Below are 26514 nucleotides of genomic sequence, written 5' to 3'. Positions count from 1 at the left end.
CAGAGCTTCCACAGCCCCAGGAGACCACTGTGTAAAAGACTGCAGATGCAACCACAGAGTTCTAAAATGTTTTTAACAGTGTCCTACACACTCCAAAGGACCTCAGTCTTCTCAGCAGATGGAGATGACTTTGGCCCTTCCTGTACAGGGCATCTGTGTTGGTGGACCAGTCCAGTTTATTGTTGAGGTGGACACACAGGTATTTGTGCTCCTCCACGATCTCAATGTCCAAACCCTGGATGCACACTGGTGTAGTCTGTGGTGCTTTCCTGTCCAAGTCTATCACAATTTCCTTTGTCTGGTGATGATCTGCAGGTGGTTTAGTCCACACCAGTTAACAAACTTAGTGATGACTTCCCTGTATTTCAAATCGTTCCACTGTGATACGCATCGAACGATGGCTGTATCATCTGAGAATTTCTGGAGGTGGCAGCCTTCCTCTTACCGTACTCCGTCGCTTGCCTGTCTGCTCTCAGCACATGAAAATTGTCCAAAGCGACATGCGTATCCGTGAGTTCGTTCAGCCATGTCTACGTGAAGCACATGATGCCACACTCACGATACTCCCGCTGTCTGGTTAGCGCTGTTATCTCTTCCTTCTTATTTTATTTTTTTGGAAATTATGTGCATGATGAGGTTGTTGGTTATAGCATGTGTTATAGCATGTGAAGATAACTGCTGCTCTACTGAAAGCACGCTGTCTCTTTCATGCTAGTGTAATGCTGGTTCCTCTAACTGATAAACTTTTATTCCACCAGTATGCAGACCAAGTTACTAACTTAACATTAGCTTGTTGCAGGTGCAGGCCACAGTTATGAGAGAGCAGTTAGCTTGTTAGTCTCAAAACCTAAAACTGCAAAAATTAGCACTGGTGTAACGCTGGTTCCTCTTAGCGTTCGCTATAAACTTGATTGTTACTGAATTAAAGCTACTTTTGAGCACGGAGACAACTATATCTGTGTCAATTGGTCTGCTTAAAAGTGGAAACACCCCCCTCTTTCTTTTCCCAGTGGTATGATTGTTGGTGCCACTCTTCCAAAGACAACTGGATCACTGTCTGTTTTCCTCAGAGGCTAGCAACTACCAAAAACACACCGCATTTGTTTGAGAAGAAAGAAGCATGTTCAATTCCATTAAATTTTATTAATACAGTGCCAAAGAATACGTGTTTACGGCAGTTCTCGTTTACGGCAGTTCTCGTTTACGGCAGCAGAGCGTTGGAGTTTGAGAAGACACATAAACAAATAAAACTTGCTAAACTTCCAAAAAAGAGGGATGGCACCACTCACCTCCCCATCTGCTTCTTGTGAGGGCTGCCTTCGGCTCAACCAGAAGGTCGCTGAACTGGAGGGAAGAGTCTCTCTCCTACAACAAATCGGAGAGGACGAGCGGCTAATCGACACTATGCTAGCGCAGTGTCTGAGCACTGTAGCAACAACCGGCGACGCCGCTAGCGGAGACCTGGACGCTACAGTGCCGTGGATCGATCCTGCTCAGTCCCTGAATGGAGACCAATGGGCCAGAACAGGAGCCAGACCCAAGACTCTCCTGTGTTCCACCCCGGGACAGCCGGCACCATGGACGGTGGTTCAGCATGGCGGAAAATATGCCGGTAATCTGCGGAAAACACCTTCCCCACCTCCAGCCCTGGATCTCTGTCTCTCCAACAATTCACAGTACTGGACGAGCAGGAGTTCCCTCCACTTTCAGGACCACTATCAGGATCCACACAGCGGAACCCCGGACACCGGCGGTCTGCACCCTCCACCACTACACACCGGCGGCCTGCAGCCTCCACCACCGGACACAGGCGGCTCACGCCCTCAACCATCAGCGCCGGTACAGTGGGCCCCATACCGGCTGCTGTCCCCTCTGCTCTCTGTAAGGCTGTGGCTCTCTCATTCACACCACGGACAAATTTTCGACTAGCCGGCTCACCCAGCTCCCTGGTGTCTCCTCCAACCAGCGGGCCATCTGCTCGGTCGGGTCCCTCAGCCTCCACCACCAACGGAAGACACCCATCCGGCGAGCCCTCCATCCAGTCTGGTTTTGCGGCTGCCGCCACCGGGGACCTGTGGCCCGGCCGGGCCTCCCGGCTGCCTCTGCCCGACCACGGTCCTGGTCCTGGTAGCCGGTCTCATCCCACTACCATCATCATCGGGGATTCTATCATCCGGCATGTGAAAACACAGTCCTCCACCACTCTGTGTTTCCCCGGCACCACTGTCAACGATGTGGCTGCTGAAATCTGCGGTGTACTGGAGGCACACCCCTCAGTGCATACGGTGGTGGTTCACGTGGGAACTAACGACATTAAAAGGCAACAGTCAGAGATCTTAAAAGAGGACTTTACTTGACTTTTTAACATCCTGAAGCAATCCAGAGTGAGAGCTTTTATCTCCGGACCAGTACCGACCCCTGTGTGTATTTTAACATCACCAGTTTTAACCACCAGGAGGCCCCGGTGAGAACGGTGAGGAAACGCTACATTGCTTCTGAAGTGGCTGCAAATTTTATGGAGATTTTAAAGAGCACTCCTGCAGAAATTTTACCTGCTTCTTGTGATTTTATTGTTGACCATTTTAAATGCAAACTGAAAATAACACTGGGCTCCACTTTTAACCAAAACCCTAAAAACAAAACCTACACCACCGTGGAGAAATAACGACGAAATCAAAAAACTCAAAAGAAATTGCAGGAGTGCAGAGAGGAGGTGGAGAAAAAGCAAACTGACAATTCACTATGAAATATTATGTGAACAGCTGAAAATCTACAATAACACAGTCAAACTGGCACGAATCTCTCATTTTTCAAGACTCATCACAGACCATAAAAACAACATCAAATTCCTGTTCTCCACCATCGATCGTTTAGAGTTTAAGAGCAATTTTAAAAAACCCTCCAAACCCCCATCAGATGCCCTCTGTGAGGACTTTGCAGACCACTTCAGAAATAAAATCGATAATATCAGATCCAGTCTTTTACCCCAACAGAATTTATTTTCTAACACACCTGTACCATTACTTTTACCTGAGGAAACACTGGAGAGTTTTGCCCTGGTGGACGCAAGGACACTTGGTCGAGCTTTCTCCCAAGTAAACCCAACAACCTGCCTTTTAGACCCAATTCCCACATCACTTTTAAAAACATTTTATGGCTTCTTTGAGGAACAGATTTTAAATATTGTAAATTACTCTCTTCAGACGGGTGTCTTCCCCGCCGCCTTTAAAACATCAGTGGTGAAGCCCCTTCTGAAGAAGAGTAACCTAGACTACAACATTTTTAATAACTACAGACCTGTGTCCAACTTACCATTTTTAAGTAAAATATTAGAAAAGGTGGTTTTTAATCAATTAAATGATTTTTTAAATAGTATCAATATCTTAGAGAATACCAATCTGGTTTTCGGATGAACCACAGTACAGAGACAGCCCTTTTAAAGATTTTAAATGACATTAGGTATAACGCAGATTCACATAAACTCACAGTCTTGGTACTACTGGATCTAAGTGCTGCCTTTGATACAGTAGATCACCACATTTTATTAAACAGACTGAGATACCTAGTCGGCCTCTCTGGTACTGTTTTTAACTGGTTCAGCTCCTATCTCACAGATCGATATTTCCGGGTAAGTTTGGATACATGTTCCTCCAGAACACATAAAATAAGTTGTGGGGTGCCCCAAGGGTCAATTTTAGGTCCAATTCTTTTTAATCTATATATGCTTCCCCTTGGGGACGTCATCAGGAGACACGGCATCAGCTTCCACAGTTATGCAGATGATACACATCTGTACATTGCCGTATCTCCTGAAGACACAGGGCCAATTGATGCTCTTTTTAACTGTATTTTAGATATAAATTCATGGATGGCAGAGAATTTACTACAGCTCAACCAGGACAAAACAGAGGTCTTAGTCATTGGTCCTGAATGCAAGAGAGAGAAACTTTTACCAAAACTACAAGATTTTAAACCAATACAATGTGTAAAGAACCTGGGCGTCATTTTTGACTCTGAGCTGAATTTTATTCCACATATTAAACATGTAACAAAAATAGGTTTTTATCATCTTAAGAATATAGCCAGAGTCCGCCCAATTCTCTCTCAAGCTAACACGGAGGTGCTGATGCATGCCTTTTTCTCCTGTCGTTTAGACTACTGTAATGCCCTGCTCTCTGGCCTCCCCAAAAAGACCATTTCTAACCTGCAACTATTACAGAACTCAGCCGCACGCGTGCTGACGAAGACCAGAGGGCGGGCTCACATTACACCGATTTTAAAATCACTGCATTGGCTCCCCGTGTGTTTCAGGATCGATTTTAAGGTTCTTTTATTAGTTTTTAAATGTCTTAATGGTCTTGGGCCCACTTATTTATCTGACATGCTTTTATCATATCAACCCTCGCGGTCCTGAGGTCCTCCGGCACTGGACTTTTAATTATTCCTAGAGTCAATACAAAAACCCACGGGGAGGCTCCATTCAGCCATTACGGCCCTCGACTATGGAATAGCCTGCCGGAGAGCATCAGGACTGCAGAGACTGTTGATGTTTTTAAAAGGAGGCTCAAGACTCACCTTTTTGGTTTGGCCTTTAACTGATCTCTTTTAAACTTTTAATTCTTCTATTATGCTATTTTTACGTCTTATATTTCTTATGACTTGTTCTTAGTTATGCACTTTATCAGTATTACATCTTAAAATCTTATTACTTTTATTTATTACTTACTTTTTATTAGTTATTTATTTGTCCATTTTACCTGTACATTTTTAACTTTCTTAAAGCTTTTAATTTTTGTGCATTATACCTGCTTTTCTTTTTTTTTTTCTTTTGCTATCTTTAATTTATTTGGTTATTTATCTGTTTATTTATTTTTTCTTCAGTCTTTTAGTTTTTAGCTTCAGTGTTTCCTCATGTGGGGGCCTCCACACTGGGGTGTATGCCCGGTCTGCCCACGGGGGCCGTTGCTTGGAGGCCGCCTGGGCCCGAGGGACTTGGGTGGCTCTGCATTAAGTGCGGAGTCTGCCCCTGTCCATCGGCGTCTGGGTGGTCTCTGTGGCAGCGCTCCCGGTGGCCGCAGGCTGTGGTGCTTCCCAGTGTGGATGGCTCCCATAGGTGTTTCCTCACATGGTTCCGCAGTGCCCTGCCATGTCTCAGCACTGTGTGTGTGTGTGTGTGTGTGTGTGTGTGTGTGTGTGTGTGTGTTTTGTGAGTGTTTGTGTGAGCGCATGTGTGTATATCTGGAAGTGGGATATTGTCCGTCATATTATGCTTTTATTCTCTCTGTTGTTGTATTCTTTTATCTTGTGAAGCACTTTGTGTTGCATTTTAAATGGATGAAAAGTGCTATATAAATAAAGTTTGATTTGATTTGAAAGTTGTCTCAGGACAAGTTTTGTTTTGTATTCATGACATAATTTGAGCGTTGCTCCACGCAAACAAGCAACTTACAGCAGCAGTTGGCTTTGGGGTGGTGGGAGGGTGGAGTAGAATAAAACATCAGGATAAAAAGTAAGTTCTTTCATTAATTTAGTCTACAGATTTATAGCGCCTGCCTGACTGGATCACCTCTTAGCCTTCATTTTCCAAGATGCAATCCAATTCTACAGCAGCACAAACTACAGCCTCCAAATGACCATAAAGTTGAATCACCGCTCAAACAGTTTTGACAAACACTAAATATTATTGGTAGGGTTTTTTGCTGGGCTTTCTTACCTTGTGTCTAGACTGCAATGTGATGACACCATTCACGTGACACTGAAACAACTGTCTTGAATTTCAAATCACTGTGCAGCAAATGTTTATGTGCTGTGTGCAGTTTTTCTTTGATATGTGTGAGTATTCATGATCTCTATTTTTTAATCAACTGTGTGCATATTGAGTTTGTGGTGGAGAGAGAGGAGAGAGAGAGACAGAGCTGGTGGCTGCACTTAGAGCAGACAGGTGGCAGAGGGTTCCTGTGTCTTGCTCAAAACTGTTGGGTAAAAGTAAAGGGAGAGGCTGTGGGATTACAAACTCGAGCGGTGTGTGCTGCTCTAGCAGACTCTGTTGGATAATGCAAATAAGTATGTTTTTTCAGTGCCTTTTTATTAGGCATCATCCGCGCATATTGTGAAAAAAAATAGATCTGAAGTGTGAATAAATGTTTCAGGTCACAGGTAAGAGGCAGCAAGCCTGAACGGAGCCAGAGCAGACATATGCATAGATTAATATGGGAGCATATTCTGAAATGAATTCTAAAATGAATTGATGAAAAATGGAGTTGATTGTGATTGACAGTGATCTTCTTCCTCTTGCTTTTCTTCTTCCTCTTGTATTATTGGCAGTTGTCGTTTGAGCACATGACTTCTCATCACTGTTACAGCTAATGTTCTACATACTGCCACCCACATTAACCAGAGGACTTGGCGGTTATGCCTCCTGTCAACATTGCAGCCAATGTTGTTTGTTGTTGTTTGTTTAGAAAGGTCAAAAATACGGGAGATTTATGAAAAAATATTTAAATATGAGGATAGCCGTAGCGAAGGGTAAAATACTGGAGAATCTTGGGATAAACGGGAGGGTTGACAGGTCTGTGCTCTGTAGTTATCACATGACATACGCAAGGAACCTTCATCATTCGGCACTCCATACTGGTCCTGTCTATTGATACTGTTATTGAAAGTAATAAACTGTAATTTTGAACTCTACACAAAGTAGAACAAATAATTGTCTAAAAATGTTTGCTGTTTTAATACAAATAAACTCTACTTCAGTGAGGCCCACAAAAAACTAGCCACAAGGAAGTTAATGGCAATATACGTGTGTGTGTGTGTGTGTGTGTGTCTGTCTGTCTGTCTGTCTGTCCACGCACACGTGCAACTGTTTTCAGAGACTGTGACTCCAATGATACTGTCCTGGATGACTGTGTTCTGCTTTTCTAGGCCACATCCGGGACCCCAACAACCAGGTGCAGGTTGTGAAAAACCTGCGCATCTGTGTCAACAATGTTGTGACAACTCCAAACACAGCATCTGCTTCCCTCAGCCCCACCCAGTGCCGCCTGCTCAATGAAGTGGTGTTATCCTGCCAGCCACAAGAGAGTACTGTGACCAACATGATCACAGCAGGAGACTATGACCTCAACTTCAGTGGTAAGGACTAGATCTTGAATGATACAGGCTTTTTAAGGTTGATATGGATTTTGGTATTTGAGGGTTTAGATAACCAGATGATATATCAGCCTATATTTTTTTTAACAGAAATGCATTACACAAACAAACATTTATGATGATGATGATGATGATGTCTTACATTTAGTGATTGTCCACTATTGAAATCACTGTACTTACATGTTAACAAATATGAACCATCTGCGATTACACTGATGATTGCTAGAGGCAGGCCAATCTCCAGAGGGAGATGATGCAACGGACATAATGTTGAATAACAACGTTACACCAGATGCTGCACCACTGCAGGGTGTTACTGGTGGAGGAAGTGTTCAGATCCTGAAAGTAGCAACACTGCAGTATGAAAATACTTAATTACAAGTAAAAGTCATGCATTTTTCATGTACTTATGCTACACTGTTATTTGGTTATTATTTGGTTCTTGGATTATATGCTGATGCCTTAATATGGAGGCAGCATTGTACATATGTTATGTTGGAGCTAGTTTTTTAGTTTTTAGTGTACTGTGAATACTTAATATACTGGGCAGTGCAGTCTCTAAAAGTACACCATATTTTATCATGTCATAATTTCTTTTGTATGGGAAAACTTCCAATATTCATTATTCGATAAACCCAAAAAAGTAAAGAGCACACCACTGTGGTGCAAATAAGCTACAAAATAAGATAGCCAAGCTGAAAAGTCCAGTCACTTGTCTCTTACACTGCCATTTCTTTTTACAAAAACAAATAACTGAAAAAACTTGACAGAGCTATGGGCCACTTAAAGATGCCAACACAACATACATCTAATGAAAAGTATGAAACAAAATGTTAACTCAGCTAATAGACTTAATAGAATAAGACATGAGGGAAATATATATACACTACTGGCTGATCAAACCAATAAACACACATAGGGATTGATAACATTGCTTAAGTGCAACCCCATTTCCAAAAAGTTGGGGTGCTGTGTAAAATGTAAAGAGAGACAGAATGTGATGGATTGCAAAACATTTAAATCTCATGTTTAATTGAAAATAGCACCAAGACAACAAATAAAATGTTGAAACTGATAGTTTTCTGAAAATTATTTCCTTGTTTGAATTTGATGCCAGCAACAGGTTTCAGAAAAGTTGAGACAATGGCAACAATAGAATACAAAAGTTGTGAAATGCTAACACCTCACAATTAATTAGGTTAAGTGACTTGGTAAACAGGTTAGTAACATGATTGGGTATAAAAAGAGCATTGTCAAGTTGAGTCTGTCTGAACCTCCAAGACTGATGGCAAATAGTGCAACAATTTAAGAATAATGTTTCTTAATGTAAAATTGTAAAGAATTAGGGGATTTCATTGTCTGCAGTATATAATGTCTTTAAATGATTCAGAGAATGTGGAGAAATCTCTGTACTCAAGGAACAAGGCCGAAAACCAATATTGGATGGCTGTGATCTTTTGGCCTTTAAACAGCACTGCATTGAAAACAGACGCGATTCTGTAGTGGACATCACTGCATGGGCTCAGGGTTGGGGTTTCAATGTTTTGCAAATCATCACATTCTGTTTCTATTTACATTTTACACAGCGTCCCAACTTTTTCGGAAATAGGGTTGTATTCACCCCCCTTGGACTTTGCATTGTTAGATCTGGAATTCAAATGGATTTATTTGGGCTCTTTATCATTTGATTGGCACAACATGCAAACAATCAGTTAGATGAAAATGCTTTTTTAATGATGGATTTAATGGTCCTCCAAGAGATATTCAAAGCTTGGGATATGTTTTTTATAACCTAACCCTGCTTTGGACTGCTTCACAACTTGACCTTGTTAGTGAGCTCTTTGGTCTTCATGATGCTTTTTATTTGGTAATGTTCTCTAAAAAATTCTAAGGTCTTCATGGAAGAAGTGTATTTATATTGAGATTAAAGTCGAAACAGGTGGACTCTTTTTAATTGATTATATGACTTCTGAAGGCAATTGGTTGCACCGTCAACCAGCACAAGCCGGGGTTCTTATTTAAGACCATTGATTGTCTGGTCAACCCTGTTTCCCCTGATGTCCCCATTGCCTGCAGAGTGTGAACAGTTTTTTAGTCTTTTTTCTAAACAAGATTACCATTTGACTCAAGATCCCCCCCCCCACTTCATTATTTGACTTAGCTTGTCCTCAGTTGGATTATTTGCATTTTTTAATGAAATTGCTATTCAAGATTTAATTGAAACCATCTCACTCATGACCATCTTTCAAGTCCACTGAACATATTATCTATCAAATTCTTATTAGCGTTTCTGGATCGTAAAGCCAATTGCCTGCTTTCAGTCATCATGGTAAAAGCATAAGCATAGTAGTGCAAGTAGAAACAAAGAAGAAAAAGGTTTTTTTCGAAAATGATAATGAAAAACCACTTTCCTGGTACATAGCATCTAAACATTTAATGAATTTCTGATCATGATTTTTGTTTTTTGATGAAAGCATTTTGTTTTGAAATGTGTTACTTTAGCAACATCCTGGTGCTGAATCACAGAATAACTCATAGACCTGACCTTTTGACACTTGATGAATGGGCGGAAAACACTGTATCGACAGCACCAATTTTTAATGGGATTGCTTAATTTCTCACCAAATAAAAATGTGTACATTTAGAAATGATTAGAAAAAGCAATTACACATAGTGTCTTTCAGAGTAAAATTACTACATCTTAATTGGCAGCCCAGGTTGTGTTAACTTGATAAAATTGTGATGCAGTTGCTTAAACAGTAATATGCATTGTAACACTGAAGTCATAAACTGAAAGCAATTGTTTGTAAACACAAAAGCAATTGTTTTTAATCATCATTATCAATCACTATCTGGTAAATATGGAAAATATTGTATGAGTAGATGGTTTATTGGTGTCTGTTGGATGAAATTCTCTCATTTTGTCTTTGTATTTCTAGCGACCACACCCTGGTTTGAAACCTACAGGGAGAACTTCCTGCAGTCAATGCCTGCCTCTGACCACGAGTTCCTCAATCACTACCTTGCCTGTATCCTTACAACAGCACACAAAATCTGGCCACTTGTCATGAATACGTCAACAGGTTATGATCTGGTAATTTCTTAAAAGTTCAGTTAAGCAGTGTCCTGGTGTGATTTGTATCACAGGCTCTGTTCAAATACAACACTGAGTGTGTGCTATTTAATAACAGCAACCTGGTTATCTTTTAAGCACAACATATCATAAGTAATGATAAGCAAATAATCCCAAATATCATCAGATTTTGATTCAAATGTTGCTAAATTGTGATTAATGCACAGAAATACACGACAACACCTTTTTTCAACAGAATCACAGCCACTTTAAACCACTGAGGAGCCCAATTAAATTACAACTTATTTGCATAATGTAAATGTTTTTCCTTTTTATTCAGGACATATAATTATTATTTATGATTATTATCATTATTATTATTAGTAGGAGTAGTAGCAGTAGTAATAGTAGTAGTAGTAGTTGTTGTAGTATTCGTAGTCTTCTGCTCTCATAGACCCTGCTGTGGTTCAGTGTATCTGTACTTCTCTGATGAATCCACATTGTTTGTAGTGGTGTCCTTGACGTCCTGGAACTGACAGGCCTGTTGGTAGTGTCTTCCACTGAGGCAGTCCCTGTGGAGCAGTTCCTCAAGCTTTCTCAGGAGCAACACAGGATTCAGCACAGTGGAGACTACATTAATCCCAAGTGGTTTATCCCCAACACCCTCAAGTACTATGTCTTACTTCATGACATGAGCGAGGGGGATGAACAGAGGTACTGAAAGAAGCTTTGCTATCATCATGCATAGATTTCTGCGGGTTCTGCAGAGTATGTTACAAGATACCATTACACCATCTAATGTTGTGAAACATTTGAATTAACATTATTTTCTTGGTATCAGTGTTGGTGCAAATACATGACATTACTGAAATATTCATTTTTTTTTATAATTTCACTGTTAAAGAACTATGAATGACTAGACTTTTACTGTTTCTTTTTGTTCTTTTTGAACTGCTTCTTAAATTAAAAGGCGTAAATGCATGATCAGAGAAAAGGAAGCAGTGTTGAAGATTATGTTTTTAATAATCATTAAAACCACTGCAGAGTCAGCACAGATGAATTTGCAAAGATGGATCATGCTGTCATATTTGTGGGATTTTCGTTTTGTGTTTGATCAGTATTCCTCCTTTCTCTCCAGGGCAGATACGGTGTATGAGGATATGAAACAGAGGTATGGTTCCCAGGGCTGCTATCTGTTGAAAATTAACACTCGTACCTTCTCAGCTGAAGATGTTGACCAGATTCCAGACCCTTGGAGTCAATACCTGCACAAGAATAATCTGCATAACCAGGTAAACACTGTAGCTTCCTCCCCATGCAATGACTGGCCATGATCCAGCGTGCAGCAAGAGAAAAGTTCAACTTTGGAAGAAAAAAAAGTCATCCTGTCCAGAAAGTCCACCTGTAGTTCCCCCTGCTGGTCTGCAGTAATTGTTGTTTTAAATTGTTTATTTCATGCAATTAGAATGTAAGAAATCTGACGTTTCAAGTTTGTTGATTTATAATAATACAGTTTTAGCTAATGCCAGTTTAAGTACAACACATAACTTAGATATCTATGTTGTAGAGCAGGGGTAGTCAATTAAAATTCACTGAGGTCCAATACTTAAAGTTCCTCCACATAAAAAGGTCCGAACCGAAGACCAACTTGTATTATTGTGTTTGTGGTTTTCAATATTGTATTATCAGTTTTAAGTACACTTACATAGTCAAATAAATTTAAGGCTTCTATTTCAGAATAAAGGAAACAGAAACCTCAGAATAAATTAAGTGCAAAAAGAGCCTGTTTTCTTTTAAATTAAGGAGGTCCCAGCCTAAAGGACTAAAGGCCCACACTTAAAGTAAAAAGGTCACAAAAAGTGTCTGCTTTAGGAACAGTGCAAACAGAGCATTGACTAAACAACCTTCTTTTTAAATTAAACAAGTCCATGCCTAAAGAGAACTGAAGGCAAACTTTTCAAGAGGTCAACGGGTCAACATGTTCAAAACGATAAAATGGCTCTTTTTTAAAGATGACTGATTTTTTTTCACAGACTTCGTCTTTTTGTTTTCCTTCAAACAATGTCTCTGCAACTGCATGCAGACACTCTTTCACACGCTACCTTTAGCGAACACTTATTTGCACGTTGCTGGGCTGTAAATATGTGCGTGATGAGTCGTGTAGACCTCATACTGGGCTCGGAGCTCGGATATTTTGCGTGCTCTCAGCTCGGACTTCAGGGGATATCTTTGCTTAAAAGAGGCGTGCCTCGTTTCATAGTGCCGCTTCACGTTGCCGCTTTTAATTAATGCAACGGTTTCGGAGCATATGAGGCACACTGGTTTTGAGCTGTCTGCTGAAAGAATGAACATACATTTCTCCGTCCATTCATCATTAAAACTACGGTTTTCCGCGTCGACCTTCCTCATTTTAGGGCACGCCATGCTCTCCCCTCTGTCTTCCTCGGCTTTTGGGTGCACTGGCTGTGCAGGGTAAACAAAGGATTTGATTGGCTCAACTGAGTGTCGGCGCTATTACCGTATTAACTGGAGTAGCAGCAACCACTACCGTCAGAAAAATGATCCATGTAAAATTTTGTACATAGATTGATCAAGGGTTCGTGGGTCCAGTCAGACCACTCACTCGGTCCGGACCCGGACTGCGGTCCGCCATTTGGTGATGCCTGTTGTAGAGTATGTGTGTATTGGCACATTAATTTATACTTTTTCCCACCATTTGTGTCATAACTTAAGTTACACTTGTGTTTTGACTAAATAAACTTCCAGACACATACTAATTACCTTCAACAATTGGAAGGGATTGTGATTGAACAGTGGTCAGCCCAAACATCTTTGCTGTTATTGTCAATAAAGTTGTTCAGTATGACTCACAACGGTAATTGTTGGGTCTTGAGAGTGCACAACAGAAGAATCAGCTAGAAGACTTGTCTGTTTTGCAATCCATCCAGAAATGTGCCTGGTGTTAACATGGTGACCCTTATTACAGGATATGCTTGATGATGTAGCTCCAACTGTGACCAGTGCTTTTGTTGAGAACAATATCAGTGCACCTGAAGCGGAGTGCCATCATTCAGCAGAAAAAGGTAAAAAACGTAAAGGTAAATACAATGTGTTTGTGTGCACATGCGCGTGCGGGTGTGTGTCTGTACACACACACAAACACACGCATGGATGTATCACACACACTGACAGAAAAAGTAAAAATTAGAATATGTGTTTCCTAAAAAAATATTTCCTAAAATATTTTTGCAAGTTGCAGTCAGACAACAAAGGTGATCTTTGGAGTGATCTTTTGATTGGCTATCAGGTTGAGAGAAAACAGATATCTATCATGTCCTCTTATTTGTCTGACAGGGTTGTTTGGCTTCTGTAACAAATAAAAGCTCTAAAGAGTAAAGGACACTTTGTTGTGAGCGAGCTTAGTTTTATCATTGTTTCCTATTAGACGGAGCATCCAACAGTCCCGAAAGCCATCCTCTTCAGCTGGACACACCAAGCAGCTCGGGGAGCCTGTACACCCTCAGTGCTGTCAGCACTGACCTGAAGAAAGGTGCAAGAGACCCAGAGAGTCTGGCAGGGGGAGCAGGGAGCCACGGGGCATGTCTTAGCCTGAATGACCATGACCACATCAGACAGTTCATTCAAGAGTTCACCTTCAGAGGCCTGCTGCCACACATAGAGAAGAACATCAGACAGCTCAACGACCAGGTACAACTCCTAAGTTTTGACCCTAGACATGTTTGAACAAATTTTGATTGTGATAAATAAGCATTGTGACTGAATCACCATACTGCTCAAACTCAAAAATGTATTGAATTCCATCTTTTCCATGATGTCAAATCATGATCCAGAGATAGACATAGAACAACTGAATGCATTTGGTGATCCAGCTATAGCTAACTTGTTGTGTTAGTGTTGCAATCTTTTCTAAATCATAAAGTCATGGAAGTCTTAGATCTTATTAATAAATTGTGATTTGTTTCAACCAATATTGAATCCTCTGCCTTGTGTACTTGTAAACAAAATTCCTGCAGATTTCTCGTCAGCAAACGTTTATATAGTTGAACATGCAGGCTGCTGGCACCTGTATACTCTGTTAATAATGACATGTTTGTTCCTTGTAGGCCCCAATGTTACAGAAACAAGCAAGCAACAATAGAACACAACACATTACAGGTCCTCAGGTTGCACTGAAAATGTTTGTACGCCTGTTTCTACTTGTTGTTAAAACAGTTAGGAGCACCATAGTGACATTTACTTCTCCACGGCACCCAGCCATCATTGTTTTTGCCACTTCGGTATGGCAGCGAAAGTTCTTTAGTGAGAAGGGTCAATATGACAGTCAAGTCTGTAAGCCTCAGTTCAAGGTGAAGAAAACCTGAAGTTTAAGACATGTTGACACACACATTTGCTAATCTCAGGCACAGCAAAAGTCACATGTGAAAAGACAGGCAACTGAGACCAGTACTCAAGGTGGAGCCAAAGAATTGTCTGTTTTTTTCAGCTATTGAAGCGAAATACTTTTCACGCGATTAAATGTTATTTAAATTGATTTTGTTTGTTACTACATATGTTCAGATTTCTTCTCAAATTCACAAATTGGTGTACGCATTAAGAGATGGACTGACATATAGGCTGACATACATTTTTCCCAAATTTGCACACACATTTTCAAATAGTATTGCTACAGTAATAGCCCAAAAGCTAATGACAACAACACTAGCTAACTTTCGTTACTACTTGCTACTACTACTTCAACTAACTTGTTGTACGGTCATCTCAGTTGTATTGGTGCTGTTTAGCGGTATACCCTCCAGCATCCTCCCAGCATTGAGATACGTGATATTACTCTCTGTCCACAGCTGGTCTCCAGAAAAGGTCTGAGCCGATCTCTGTTCACTGCGACCAAGAAGTGGTTTGGTGGAGGGAAAGTTCCAGAGAAGGGGATCAGTGAACCAAAGAGCACATGTGGCCTTCTGTAAGCTCACCAGCACCACCCCCCTATCACACTTCATATGAGACTTCAAAAGGTCTCCCAAACATTTTTTACATTAACATCATGTTACACTGTAAACACTATACATGGCTTGGTTTAATCTTTTATCACCTATGACGTCAGATATCCCCCAGAAGCCCCTGAGCTGCAGATCAGGAAGATGGCTGACCTGTGCTTCCTGGTTCAGCACTATGAGCTGGCCTACAACTGTTACCACACTGCCAAGAAAGACTTCCTGTCAGACCAGGCCATGCTGTATGCTGCAGGGGCACTGGTGAGAACACATACACTCCCATACACAACAAATCTCTTGACAACTGACACAGTTAATTGATTATTAAGTTAGTTGGTGGTCATGCCTGTGAATATTCTCATTCATCCAAGTCATTGTAAGGGCACTTCAGGGCATTCAATTGTTCGCAACTGGACTTCTTCAGTTTGTCTTGGACAAGACAAACTGAAAAAGTCCAGTTGGTGGTCAGATCTCTTTTAATCAATTAATCGATTAATTTACTTGTAGTGGTGATTTGTTCAAACAAAATAATAAAAAGCAACAAATAAAAAAAGAAAAGCTAAATCAAAATCGAATGGCCACTGCGGCACCTAGGCAATGAATCTTACAAAGGGAAAAATTAGTCCATGGTTCTGTCAAGCATCACGTTTAGTGCGGTTTATTGTACCATTCAACAAGCAAGCAAAGAACAATAGTGTGAGGCCTCTCTTGCCCTGGTAAAAAAACCAAAATCCTTCCTGGTGCCTGCTGATCGTATGCCTGCTCAACTATATATATAAATTCACCGGACATGCCCAAGTTGTTCAGTACCTTCAACACAAAGGCATCAGCAAGTACTCAAATTAACTAAAATAATGGTATTAATAGTACTCTCCAATGACGTGGGAAACCTCTGGCCTCCAGGCCGTATACATGAAATGGTGAGACTGTTTGATCCGGGTGGCGAGGCAATTAATAAATACAAAAAAGCAATTACTATTTTCAGAAAATAACAGAAATTATTAGACTAGCACATTCTTCCAAGCCGTCCCTCAACAAACAGATTTGTCGACGCACCATGGCGTCTGTTAACAAAACAAAAGTAGATGGAAATGTTGTGTTTTCCAAGAGAAATGTACAAATGATTTTGTTGTTGTTGTTGTTGACAAGCCGGTGAATTAAGTAAGTTTGTGGGGACGCAGTTGCAGTGAAGCTGAAACCTCATTCAGAAGGAGAATTTATGAAGGAGTGCCTTGTTGCTGCTGTGGAGTTGTTAGCACCAGAAAAAGTAAAATTCTTCCAAAGTGTCAGTTTTTCTGGAGTAATAAGAGTAATAGAGATGAAGGGAAAACCTGATGTGGAAACTGAGAGATAGTGTCTGTGTGATTGAGCATGGCCTTGGTGGACATTACCAAGTACCTCTCAGAGTTGAGCTTCAACCTTCAGCCACATTCTCAACTCTCTGCTTTCAAATGCCAAATCATTTGATTAAAAATTAAAGCTGTGGCAAGTGCAATTGAAAAGGGGTAACACTGTGTATTTTCCTACTCTTTAAGAACACAAGCCTGCTATGACATCTGAATATGCTGTTAAGTGTGAAAACTCCTTCAGGCGTTTGGTGAGAGGTTTCAGGACATGAAAATAAACAAAAGGAACAGAATACATTTGCTGGAACCAGCTGATGTGCCTGTGTGATAAATATTTGTTAAATTATTTAGTATGCATTTTTATAATAAGCCTCTCAGGTGCTGACCTATCATCAGTGACACTGCCCCACCCTCAGAACATGAGAGAAACCAGAATCGTGCTCAGCCAATAATGTATTTATACTCTCATCACTCTCCCAAGTGATGTGAGCATATTGGTCCTAGTGACAAAATCTTTAGACAATTCTTAAAATTATTATCAAAGAATTTTTCCTTAGTTATGTCTAGATGCAAGTGAGCTAATGAAACGCTACAGATTAGATTGTACATGGTTAATAGGTTTATCTAATAGATTGTGTACTAAAATTACCAGCATGGCAATTGAATATAAAAGCTGTCAGCATGTGTTTTCAAACATTTTATAAGCTACTTTTACAATCCTGTTTACAAAAAAGTTGGGACATTGTGTAAAAAGTAAATAGAAACAACAATGTAATGCATGTGAACATTGAAACCCCATATTTAATTGAAAATAGCACAAAGACAAAACATCAGATGCTGAACCTGAGAAGTGTCATAGTTTATTAAAAATTATACCTTCATTTAGAATTTAATGCCAACAGCATATTTGCAAAAAGTTGGGACTGTGACAACAAAAGACTGAAAAAGTTGTGAAATGCTAAAAGAAAACAGCTGGTGGAACATGTCACAACTAATTCGGTGAAGTGGCAACAGGTTAGTAACATGATTAAGTATAAAAAGAGCATTCTGTCTTTCTGATGTAAAGATGAGGAGGGGTTCATGACAGACCACACTGGCAGCTGATGCAACAATTTAAAAACTGCTGAAGTAAGTAAGTGTTTCACAAGCAAGATGCAGTGTGGTCGGTAGTCAGTCATTAGACATAAGTGGACGGTATAATACATTCCATGCACTGACTTCAGGTTACAGTGTGGTAGAGCACAGTTGTCACCAAGTCACCAAGCTTCCAGCACCATTTGTTTTGCAAGGATCCACAAAAGAATTTGGCTGTGCCTCTTTCATGTATGAAATGTTGCTTTGGATTGAATATTACATTTAAAGGTATTTTGCTTTTTTTTTTGCAAAAGTCACTATAACCTTATTTTCACTTTGCATGCTTATAATACTGGGTTTATTTTTCTCAATCCCTGAATGTCTATCTCCCCCTTCTTTTTGTTGATTAACCCATCTGTCCTCATGTTCCATCCATTGATCCTGCCATCTTCTATAGGAAATGGCTGCAGTGTCAGCCTTTCTGCAGGCTGGAGCTCCCAGACCGTATCCAGCACACTACATGGACACCGCAATACAGACATACAGAGATGTCTGCAAGTAAGACCTAATTAATTACAGTATACCTAATTACACATTATTGCACACATCATTTTTTTGTCTGCTGTTTCAGTTCAATTTCAGGTTCGCATTGGCAGTGTCTGTAGCTTTTACCCAGTATGCTAACATTATTTTTCTGCCCTCTACAGGAACATGGTGCTGGCTGAGCGCTGTGCTTTACTCAGTGCTGAGATACTTAAGAGTCAGGGCAAATACTCAGAGGCTGCCACACTCCTCATTAAGATGACCAGTGAGGTGAGAAAACCCACATCATTTTCAGTCCTTTTGTCCATGTGGAAATGTCCCAGGTGCACTGCACGTTTAGCTCCACTTTCATAAAAATAGGGACACGTGTATATACTCCAGTAGTTCTCATATACACAGGTAAGACTAATAAATAGTGTTTACTTGTGTGATTTTTTTTCTTTACTATTAACTTTTTTAAACTTATTTCGACTGTTTTGCAGTGAGAGTCAAAATGAGAATTTTTATATCTCTTAGATCATGGACACAACTTTTTCCACTATGCAATATAAAAAATCGTTCACCATCATGTGCCACAAGACAGAAAATGGTAAATGCAAACTTTCAGAGAGTAATGACCTGAGTACTGTGGAAACTGTTGTTCCTACAAGTTTTTCAATTTACAATTGTGAGGCCCAATTAACTCAGTTAACAATTTTATGTTTTAATTGGATGGATTAATTAATAGTTACTACTCGTGAATAAGTAGAATTATCAAGTAAAATTCCAGTGGATAATTCTGCATAGACCTTTATTTCACTTTTTTGTTCAGGACTCTGACCTTCGCAGTGCTCTGCTGTTGGAACAGGCCGCCCACTGCTTTATTAATATGCGTAACCCTATGGTCCGCAAGTTTGCCTTCCATATGATCCTTGCTGGTCATCGTTTCAGCAAAGCAGGACAGGTGAGCCTTTCAAGCATCATACTAATCTGTGTTGTCTATCCTAACATTGGTGCCTAGGAGCTCTAAACAAGTTTATGTCAGTGAATGTAGTAATGGGCCTGTCTGTGACAAAGCATGCGAGGATACTACTGATCTGTACCTTACAATTCTCATAACCATGCTTGTTACGTATATGTTTGTTTTAGCCAAAGCTACATCTTTAATCTGCAGCATTGCAAACGCTTAATGGGTTTGTTTGTGGTTAGCATTTTATTTTGTTATAGTACATTAACATTTTTAGTTAAATCAGAACAAGAATTGTTTCAGTTTAGTTATAGTTTATTGAATCAATCTTGAGTTTTTGAGTTAATTATTATTTGTATTTTTTCTTGTTTACTGTACTGACCATGCTTTCCAGGAGTTAAAAGGGGACATATCCAAACAGTCTGCTTTTATGCTCTGTGACATTAATGATGAGGTCATGGGAAGGTATATAGATATATAGAAGATATATCTTTTACCTATTTTAGGTGAGAATCTGAGATGCCTCTATGAGCATTAAGGTTCATCCTAGACTGAGTCTGCTGTAGATTAAAGGGCTTATTTAGGCAGAATATGAGTATACTTATGTGCATGTGATGTTAAATTAAGTTTTGTTGCTTTGAATTTCCTTAGTTAAGTCAAGTTTTTGTTGTTTTTTTTCTTATTTTTCACATTTTGTGTTACACATGTATCATGGTGGCACTTGTAAATAAGTCACTGTTACCTCTTACCACCTTCCAAGTCACTCTGGTTAGGCTTCCTCACACTTTTTGATTGATTTTCTGTTAATGTTAAAGAAGATGCAATATATGAGAGGAATCCTTTTTTTGGGGGGTTTTTGAAACCCCAACACGATGGACAGTCAGGTCAGACTTCTTCTAGCTGAAAGGTCACAAAGTCAAAATATGGAATGAATTGTGGGTTCAGTGATCCATTATAAAACCTGACTAATGGCCTGGCAGATAGGATATCTTAATGAAACTTGTCCTGTTTCAGTAAACGGTGTATACAGTAACTCATAAACTCTTCTTTTTCCCCATCCGTCAACCTTTCAATTGTCTTTTCATGTAGAGGAGGCATGCTCTGCGATGTTACTGCCAAGCAATGCAGGTGTACAAGGAGAGGGGCTGGTCATTGGCAGAGGACCATATCAACTTCACAATTGGCCGTCAGTCCTACACACTTCGGCAACCAGAGAATGCTGTAATAGCTTTCAGACAGATTCTGACCAATGACAGCAGGCAGACGGCCACACAGCAGGGCGCCTTTCTCAGAGAGTATCTCTATGTTTACAAGGTAAATACAGTTTATAGTCAAGGGGTGTCAGAGTCTTGATCCAAACAGAAACATCACTGCTAGATGTCTCTAAATCCTACACACTGGAGATTTAAATCCTATTGAGATTGCATTTCACTAGTTGAAGAGGAAACTGAAGGGAGAAACCCAAGTACCAAACGGAAGAAGCTGCAATGAAAACCTGGAAAAGCATCTCAAAAGAACAAACCAAAGGTTTGGTGATGTGGGTTGCAAGCACAATTCCGCACTTAAGAGTTGGTGGGTAGGGGGCTAAAACAAAAGATGTTATGTTCTAATATTGTGAAATGCATGTGAATACCAGGAAATAAATGCTTGGGATTCTGATCTCTTGTATCATATTTACCCAAGTGTTTGCATTATACAGCAAAAATATAAAATTTGACCTAAGTGTTCCCATACTTTTGGATGGCATGTAGATGCAAGTCATTATTTTGTAAGAATGACCTAAGAAATAATTAAGAAACACGATAACAGTATCACATCGTTACAGTACTCTGGACAGACAGACAGACAGACAGACAGACAGATAAAAATTAAAAAAATAAAAATAAAAAAATAAGTTGACACACAAATAACTATGTGTGTGTTTTTCAGAGTGTGATAGGGGGAAATGAGGTCAGCCTTCCCCAGTTGCCTCTGCCCTGCATCCACAGCTCAGCCACAAGGATTTACTTTGGACATGAACGGCGCCTTGCAGAAGGTAACACACTAATTAATAATTTCTGATCTCTTCTGGGGCGACTACAGCTCATGAGGCATAGCAGTCGTCCACTTACTGGGGTCTGTGGTCTGATCCCTGGCCTGCAGTCTACATGTCAAAGTACCTTTAGGGAAGATACTGAACCCCAAATTTTGTAATTAGTGTATGAGTGTTTGCGTGAATGGTTACTGTTCATAGTGTACGAATGTGTGAATGGGTTAATGCCGACTTAAATAGTAAAACTGGTTTGAATGGTCATTAAAATTAGAAAATATAAATACAGTCCATTTACCATCCTCCAAGCTGACTAAAAGAATGGTGATTACTATGTCGTCACCCTTCGTCGACCATTTTCTTTAGGTGCATCCTCAGGGTTTTTTATGCATCACACGTCAGTTCATTGACTTCACTATATATGTACACTACTGCTAGCTACAGTCTCATTGTTAATGGACAAGTGACAATTGTAGCAAATACTTAAATGGGTTAATCAATCCATTTTATGCCACTAGTCTAGGTCGCATTAAGTGCATTAATTACGTCAGATGAAGTTATTGTTTCATACTGCTTCGAAGTATTGGAAAAAATGTTATGAGATACCAAATAATTATAGGCCATATTATCCAGTGTGTTTGTGTAACAGGTATTAGATTGCATTCTTTTAAATGGTTTTAAAGTCTTAAATTTAAGCTGGTGGATCATGCAGGAACCCTTTTTTTTTTTTTTGGCAGTTTTTGATTCTAATTTTGTGTTCAGGGGAAAAACAGGCAGCCACTCATGTGTCCCTGGACCAAGAGTATGACCAGGATTTGGCAGCCATGTGGTGCCACCTAGAGGAGCAGCTTGTGGCTTCCGCCAACAGGGGGATTGTCCCAGTAAACTTCCAGCCCACCCAGTGCTGCCTGAACGACCAGACAGACAACCTGCGCCACCCACTGGCAGTTATGGAGGGTAAGAAGTCCTCAGTACACAGTGAAACTCTTGTTAAAATGGTACTTAAACTATTACTTAGTTCTAGACTGTGACTAAGTACTAGGTATTTAGGTGATCTGACAGACAGTTTTAAAGCCTCCTTGCCTTTGTATAAAGAATAATAATCCCTTCCCATCACTGTCATCAAATTGGACAGAATTGTGCCTATGCAGTGTACAGCCCTCTCTCTGTCTCTGTCTCTGCAGAGCCAATCATAGTGGAGGTGACATTCAGGAACCCTCTGAAGGTCTCTCTGGCTCTGTCCAACCTCTCACTCCTGTGGAGGTTCGCTTCCGATGGTTTGTCTCCATCCAAGGAGAAAACAACTGAAGATATGGTCATCACCAATGAAGAGACCCTGACTCTAGGGGTGGGCAACCAGGCCGTATTTTCTTGTAGAAAATATGATATTTATTCAGTTTTGTGGATAGATGCAATAAAAACAAATCTTGGAATTTAATTGTCTCTTCAATATCTTTTCATTCTTGCAGGTGACACAAAAAGATGATGTAGTCACCACTGAGGTCATCTTAGAGTTTCATATGGGTCCAGAGGAGACCAAAATGGTAAGGTGCTCACAAGACTTTGTGAAGGTTAACTGTGCAATATTGACCATTGGTGGTGTGGTGCAGTGTCTTGATGACTGGGCTGTGATTGCTTGTATTTTGTGATCTACCAGTAGACAACAGGGACAATTATGCAAGTGCTTGATAGAATGAAAAGTTTAGATCAACAAAGTGATTTATCTGCATTGTGTTATTAAAAGTTGTCTTATGGATTTAAGTGAAGAGAAGTATTAGAGTTCAAGCAACACTTGGCTGGAAACGCTAGAAACATCCAGTCAATTGCCAGCTAGACCCTTCATGTCAAATGAGCTGGTATGCTGCTCAGTAAAACTGTCTGGCTATGTTTGAAAATTTCTGATGTTAGTGACTCACGGTAATTAAAAAAACAAACAACGTAAACACTACACTTACATACACACAAGAAACTTGGTTTCTCAGCGCAATCATTGGGTAACCTGGACAAAATGTTTACTTGCATTATAATAACATGTTTCTGTAAAATCTACATTTACAAGCAGCAGGTAAATAATCAGATTTCACTTCTACCCCTTATTTAGGAGCATAGCTTGTCAATTTAAATTTTAGTGGTACAATGTACTGACCCCTGTTTATTTTTTTATTTTTTTATTTTTTTTTACTGTTTAGGGCTGGGGGAGACTTTGAGACTTACTTAAAACATCTCGTAATAATTTTGAATCTAAGAATGCATTTTAAAATGTAATGTGGAAAGAGCATTCAAATGAAGGATTGTGCCTTTTTTGGTTTATGAGATACTTCAGGCTGAAAAATATTGTTATTTTGTACTATTAACAGTCGGTGTGTGACCTTTGATCTCAGGCTCGACTCAGGCTGCTGCCACACAGAACAGGCCAGCTGAACATTGTGGGTGTAGTGTACAACCTAGCTGCAGGCTCCTCTGGAGAGATGGCTCCCAGCACTGAAGGTAATGCCACACATCTGTATTTGCAGTAATTATTGTTGGCTACTTTCGTATCACTTAGGAACATGCTGCTGACTCGCATGAAATGATTCTGTACTGTATTTGCATCGCTGTTTTCTTCTGTCTGCCAAATTTTTTAGAAAATGAGAATTCCAGTGACAGATCATGCAGGGTGTTTTGTATTTTGCTGCCACACTAACACACAGTGTGGATTTCCTTCTGTGTACAGGCCAGCAGACATTGGATTTGATGGTGGTTCGTGGCAGACAGGACTTGAAGATCCGGGGCCCACGGCTCAACCAGACCAAAGAGGACAAGATGTTGGTTCGACATGGTCCTGATCAACGTCTGGATCCCATCATAACACCACCCATGCCCTTAATGGAGGTACCACTGATTCATCAACTGCAGAGACTCTTCTGCAGAAGCCAAAATACTCAAATTGAATAGCTAATCATCTCTTGGCTCTAGCTTCGTATTTAGTGTTCACAATGAAAGTTGTATCCACCTACTTATCTTCCTTTTTTGCAAGAAAGGGAATGAGCCTATTTCCCATAATAATGTCAAGCTATTCATTTAACTTACATTAAAATACCAACCTACCATATTTTCTTTTCATTTGCTTGAAGAATTCATTTGCTGCTGTAGAAAGTAGAAATGTAGCGAACTTCTCCCCAGGCTGAATAGGCTAACCACACTAAATGTAGTAAAGCCCTGATTTAAAAAAAAAAAAAAAAAAAAAAAAAACACAATCAAACTGTTTACTCTGTGTGTGTGTGTGGGTGTGTCAGGTCTTTTTCTTGCAGTTTCCCACTGCTCTGCTGTGTGGTGAGATCAGAAAGGCCTATGTTGAGTTCTGTAACGTCAGCAGTGTTGCCTTGTGCGGCCTTCGAGTGGTGTCCACACACCCTGAGTTTTTCACCTTTGGCAGCCAGGCCACAACACCAGACACACCCCTCAGCCCAACCTCAGCTGAAAACATCTCAGCCTATAAAACCTTGGCCACACAACCCCAAACAGGATCAGCAGCCTTTGAGATGTTGGTTTCAGCTGAAGATTTTAGTCAGCCATCAGGTGTGATGGAGATCCCAATAGATGGCAGCACACTGCAACCTGGGGAGTCCACCCAGCTGCCTCTCTGGCTCAGAGGACCAGACCTGGAGGGAGTCCATGAAATCAATTTTCTGTTCTACTATGAAAGCAGAGACAAAGGAAACAAAATCAGGTAAAACTGTTAGTTCACTTAAGGGATTTCAGTTGGATTAAGGGGATGCATAATATGATTTATTGGTAAAATCCACTCATTTTAACATCAGCATTGACAGCCTATATCACAAAGGAGAAACTCATTATGAATAAATATGACTGATATTAAGCATGTTTAAGCTACAGGAAATATATATTCATTCATTCTACATTGCAATAGAGATCTCATTCATAATATACAGTAACTAAGTAAAAAGCATAGAAAAAAAATCCTAGAAACCCAGAAACAGAAAGAGGAGGCTTAAAAATAGTGCTAAAAAGTAAAAATAATAAAAAGCCATTTCACTAAATAATAAAACCCAAGGAATAAATATAGCAACTGAAATTTAAAGTTGATGTATCAATTAAAACAAGAACAGTTGGAAGTGAAATAAAACCAGAATTAAAACTTTACAATGATAGGTTGTGAGGTTTAGATTGCTCTATAATTAGTAATAGTTGCACACTGAGAAAAGATGGATTTTCCAAGTTCAGTTAAAGCTGCCAGCACCTGCAATGTAATCCAACCACTTGAGCGTGTCTGATAAGGGCACACATTAAAATCCATTAAAGAAGTAATACAAGGGGGTAAAACAAATATGACTTTATAAATAAATAAACACCTGTGTCTGTTTCCCTAAACAGAGAGTGCCACCAAGAGCCTTCTTCAGTTCTATCTGACTATCTGACTGATCTAGGCATTTATACTGTTGCATGATCATTGATCCACCCAGCCATCATGTGAGCTGTTAGTGTTCAGTGGTGACTGTGCTGTATTGTGCCATGCACTTGTGCATACTGCATACACTTTGCTGTCCAATGTAGCAAGGAATGCACAGACTTGTATATTGGGGAAAGAAAACAACAACTTCATGAACGTATGGCACAATACAGGAGAGCCAACACGGCAGGTCAAGACTTAGCAGTCCACCTACATCTTAAGGAACACTTACTTGAGGACAATAATGTACATATTTTGGCCAGGGAAGATCGATAGTTTGAAAGAGGAGTGAAAGAAGCCATCCATGTCAAACTGGAATGACCATCACTGAACAGAGGCGGTTGTGTACGACATCACTTATCAGCCCCTTACAATGCAGACCTGAAACCCCTCCCTAGGTGGTGACTCACGTGATGACCAGGTGGGTCAACGATCCTGCAAAAGGATAAATGCCTGGGACCCCTCAGTTAGAACTGAAGAAGCCTCTTGGATGAGAGACTCAATGTCTTCTAGAACCTTAGGCAAGTCCATTTGCCTTTGTAAAGGAACTTAAAAGTACCATGACCTGGATGAATGAGAATCTTTACAGACACACCAAACCTTAGCATACATCTCACAATGATTAGTTTTATCACCAGTAATGCAGAGTGATGATAAGCGTCCAAAGGCTTTGGATTTGCAGCTGAAACATACATGTGTAAAATGTCACCGTAATCCAAGACTAATGGGAAAGACGTTTCATTAACCACATTTCTACAAAGCAGAAGAAAACCTTTGAACACCCTCTGGGGTGGATGGACTTGGCAGCCAATTTTCTCGATGCTTCTATAATGTCTTTGTGATGATAAAGTGTAGAAATGTGGTTCAAATGTTGATAGAGTCTGTAGACTCTCCG

The 26514-nt window shown here is 40.1% G+C and overlaps 1 protein-coding gene across 1 annotated transcript in view; it reads left to right on the top strand.

Moving 5' to 3' along the window:
• trappc8 (trafficking protein particle complex subunit 8) overlaps positions 1–26514 on the top strand; it is a 43254-nt gene that overhangs the window by 3039 nt on the left and 13701 nt on the right. Inside the window, exons 2-20 of the mRNA XM_041935559.1 lie at positions 6922–7131; positions 10089–10178; positions 10762–10936; positions 11361–11514; positions 13209–13305; positions 13668–13930; positions 15085–15200; positions 15342–15492; positions 18109–18209; positions 18359–18464; positions 19006–19137; positions 20230–20454; positions 21070–21175; positions 21932–22126; positions 22354–22517; positions 22639–22713; positions 23551–23656; positions 23883–24040; positions 24445–24878. Coding sequence (XP_041791493.1) covers positions 6922–7131; positions 10089–10178; positions 10762–10936; positions 11361–11514; positions 13209–13305; positions 13668–13930; positions 15085–15200; positions 15342–15492; positions 18109–18209; positions 18359–18464; positions 19006–19137; positions 20230–20454; positions 21070–21175; positions 21932–22126; positions 22354–22517; positions 22639–22713; positions 23551–23656; positions 23883–24040; positions 24445–24878 — 3058 coding nt within the window. The remainder of the gene's footprint in view (positions 1–6921; positions 7132–10088; positions 10179–10761; positions 10937–11360; positions 11515–13208; positions 13306–13667; positions 13931–15084; positions 15201–15341; positions 15493–18108; positions 18210–18358; positions 18465–19005; positions 19138–20229; positions 20455–21069; positions 21176–21931; positions 22127–22353; positions 22518–22638; positions 22714–23550; positions 23657–23882; positions 24041–24444; positions 24879–26514) is intronic.

This window comes from Chelmon rostratus, chromosome 4 (genome assembly GCF_017976325.1).
Source record: "Chelmon rostratus isolate fCheRos1 chromosome 4, fCheRos1.pri, whole genome shotgun sequence".
Classification (NCBI taxonomy): Eukaryota; Metazoa; Chordata; class Actinopteri; order Chaetodontiformes; family Chaetodontidae; genus Chelmon; species Chelmon rostratus.
The sequence above is the reverse complement of the archived record's forward strand: the minus strand, read 5'-3'. Positions and strand labels throughout refer to the sequence as shown.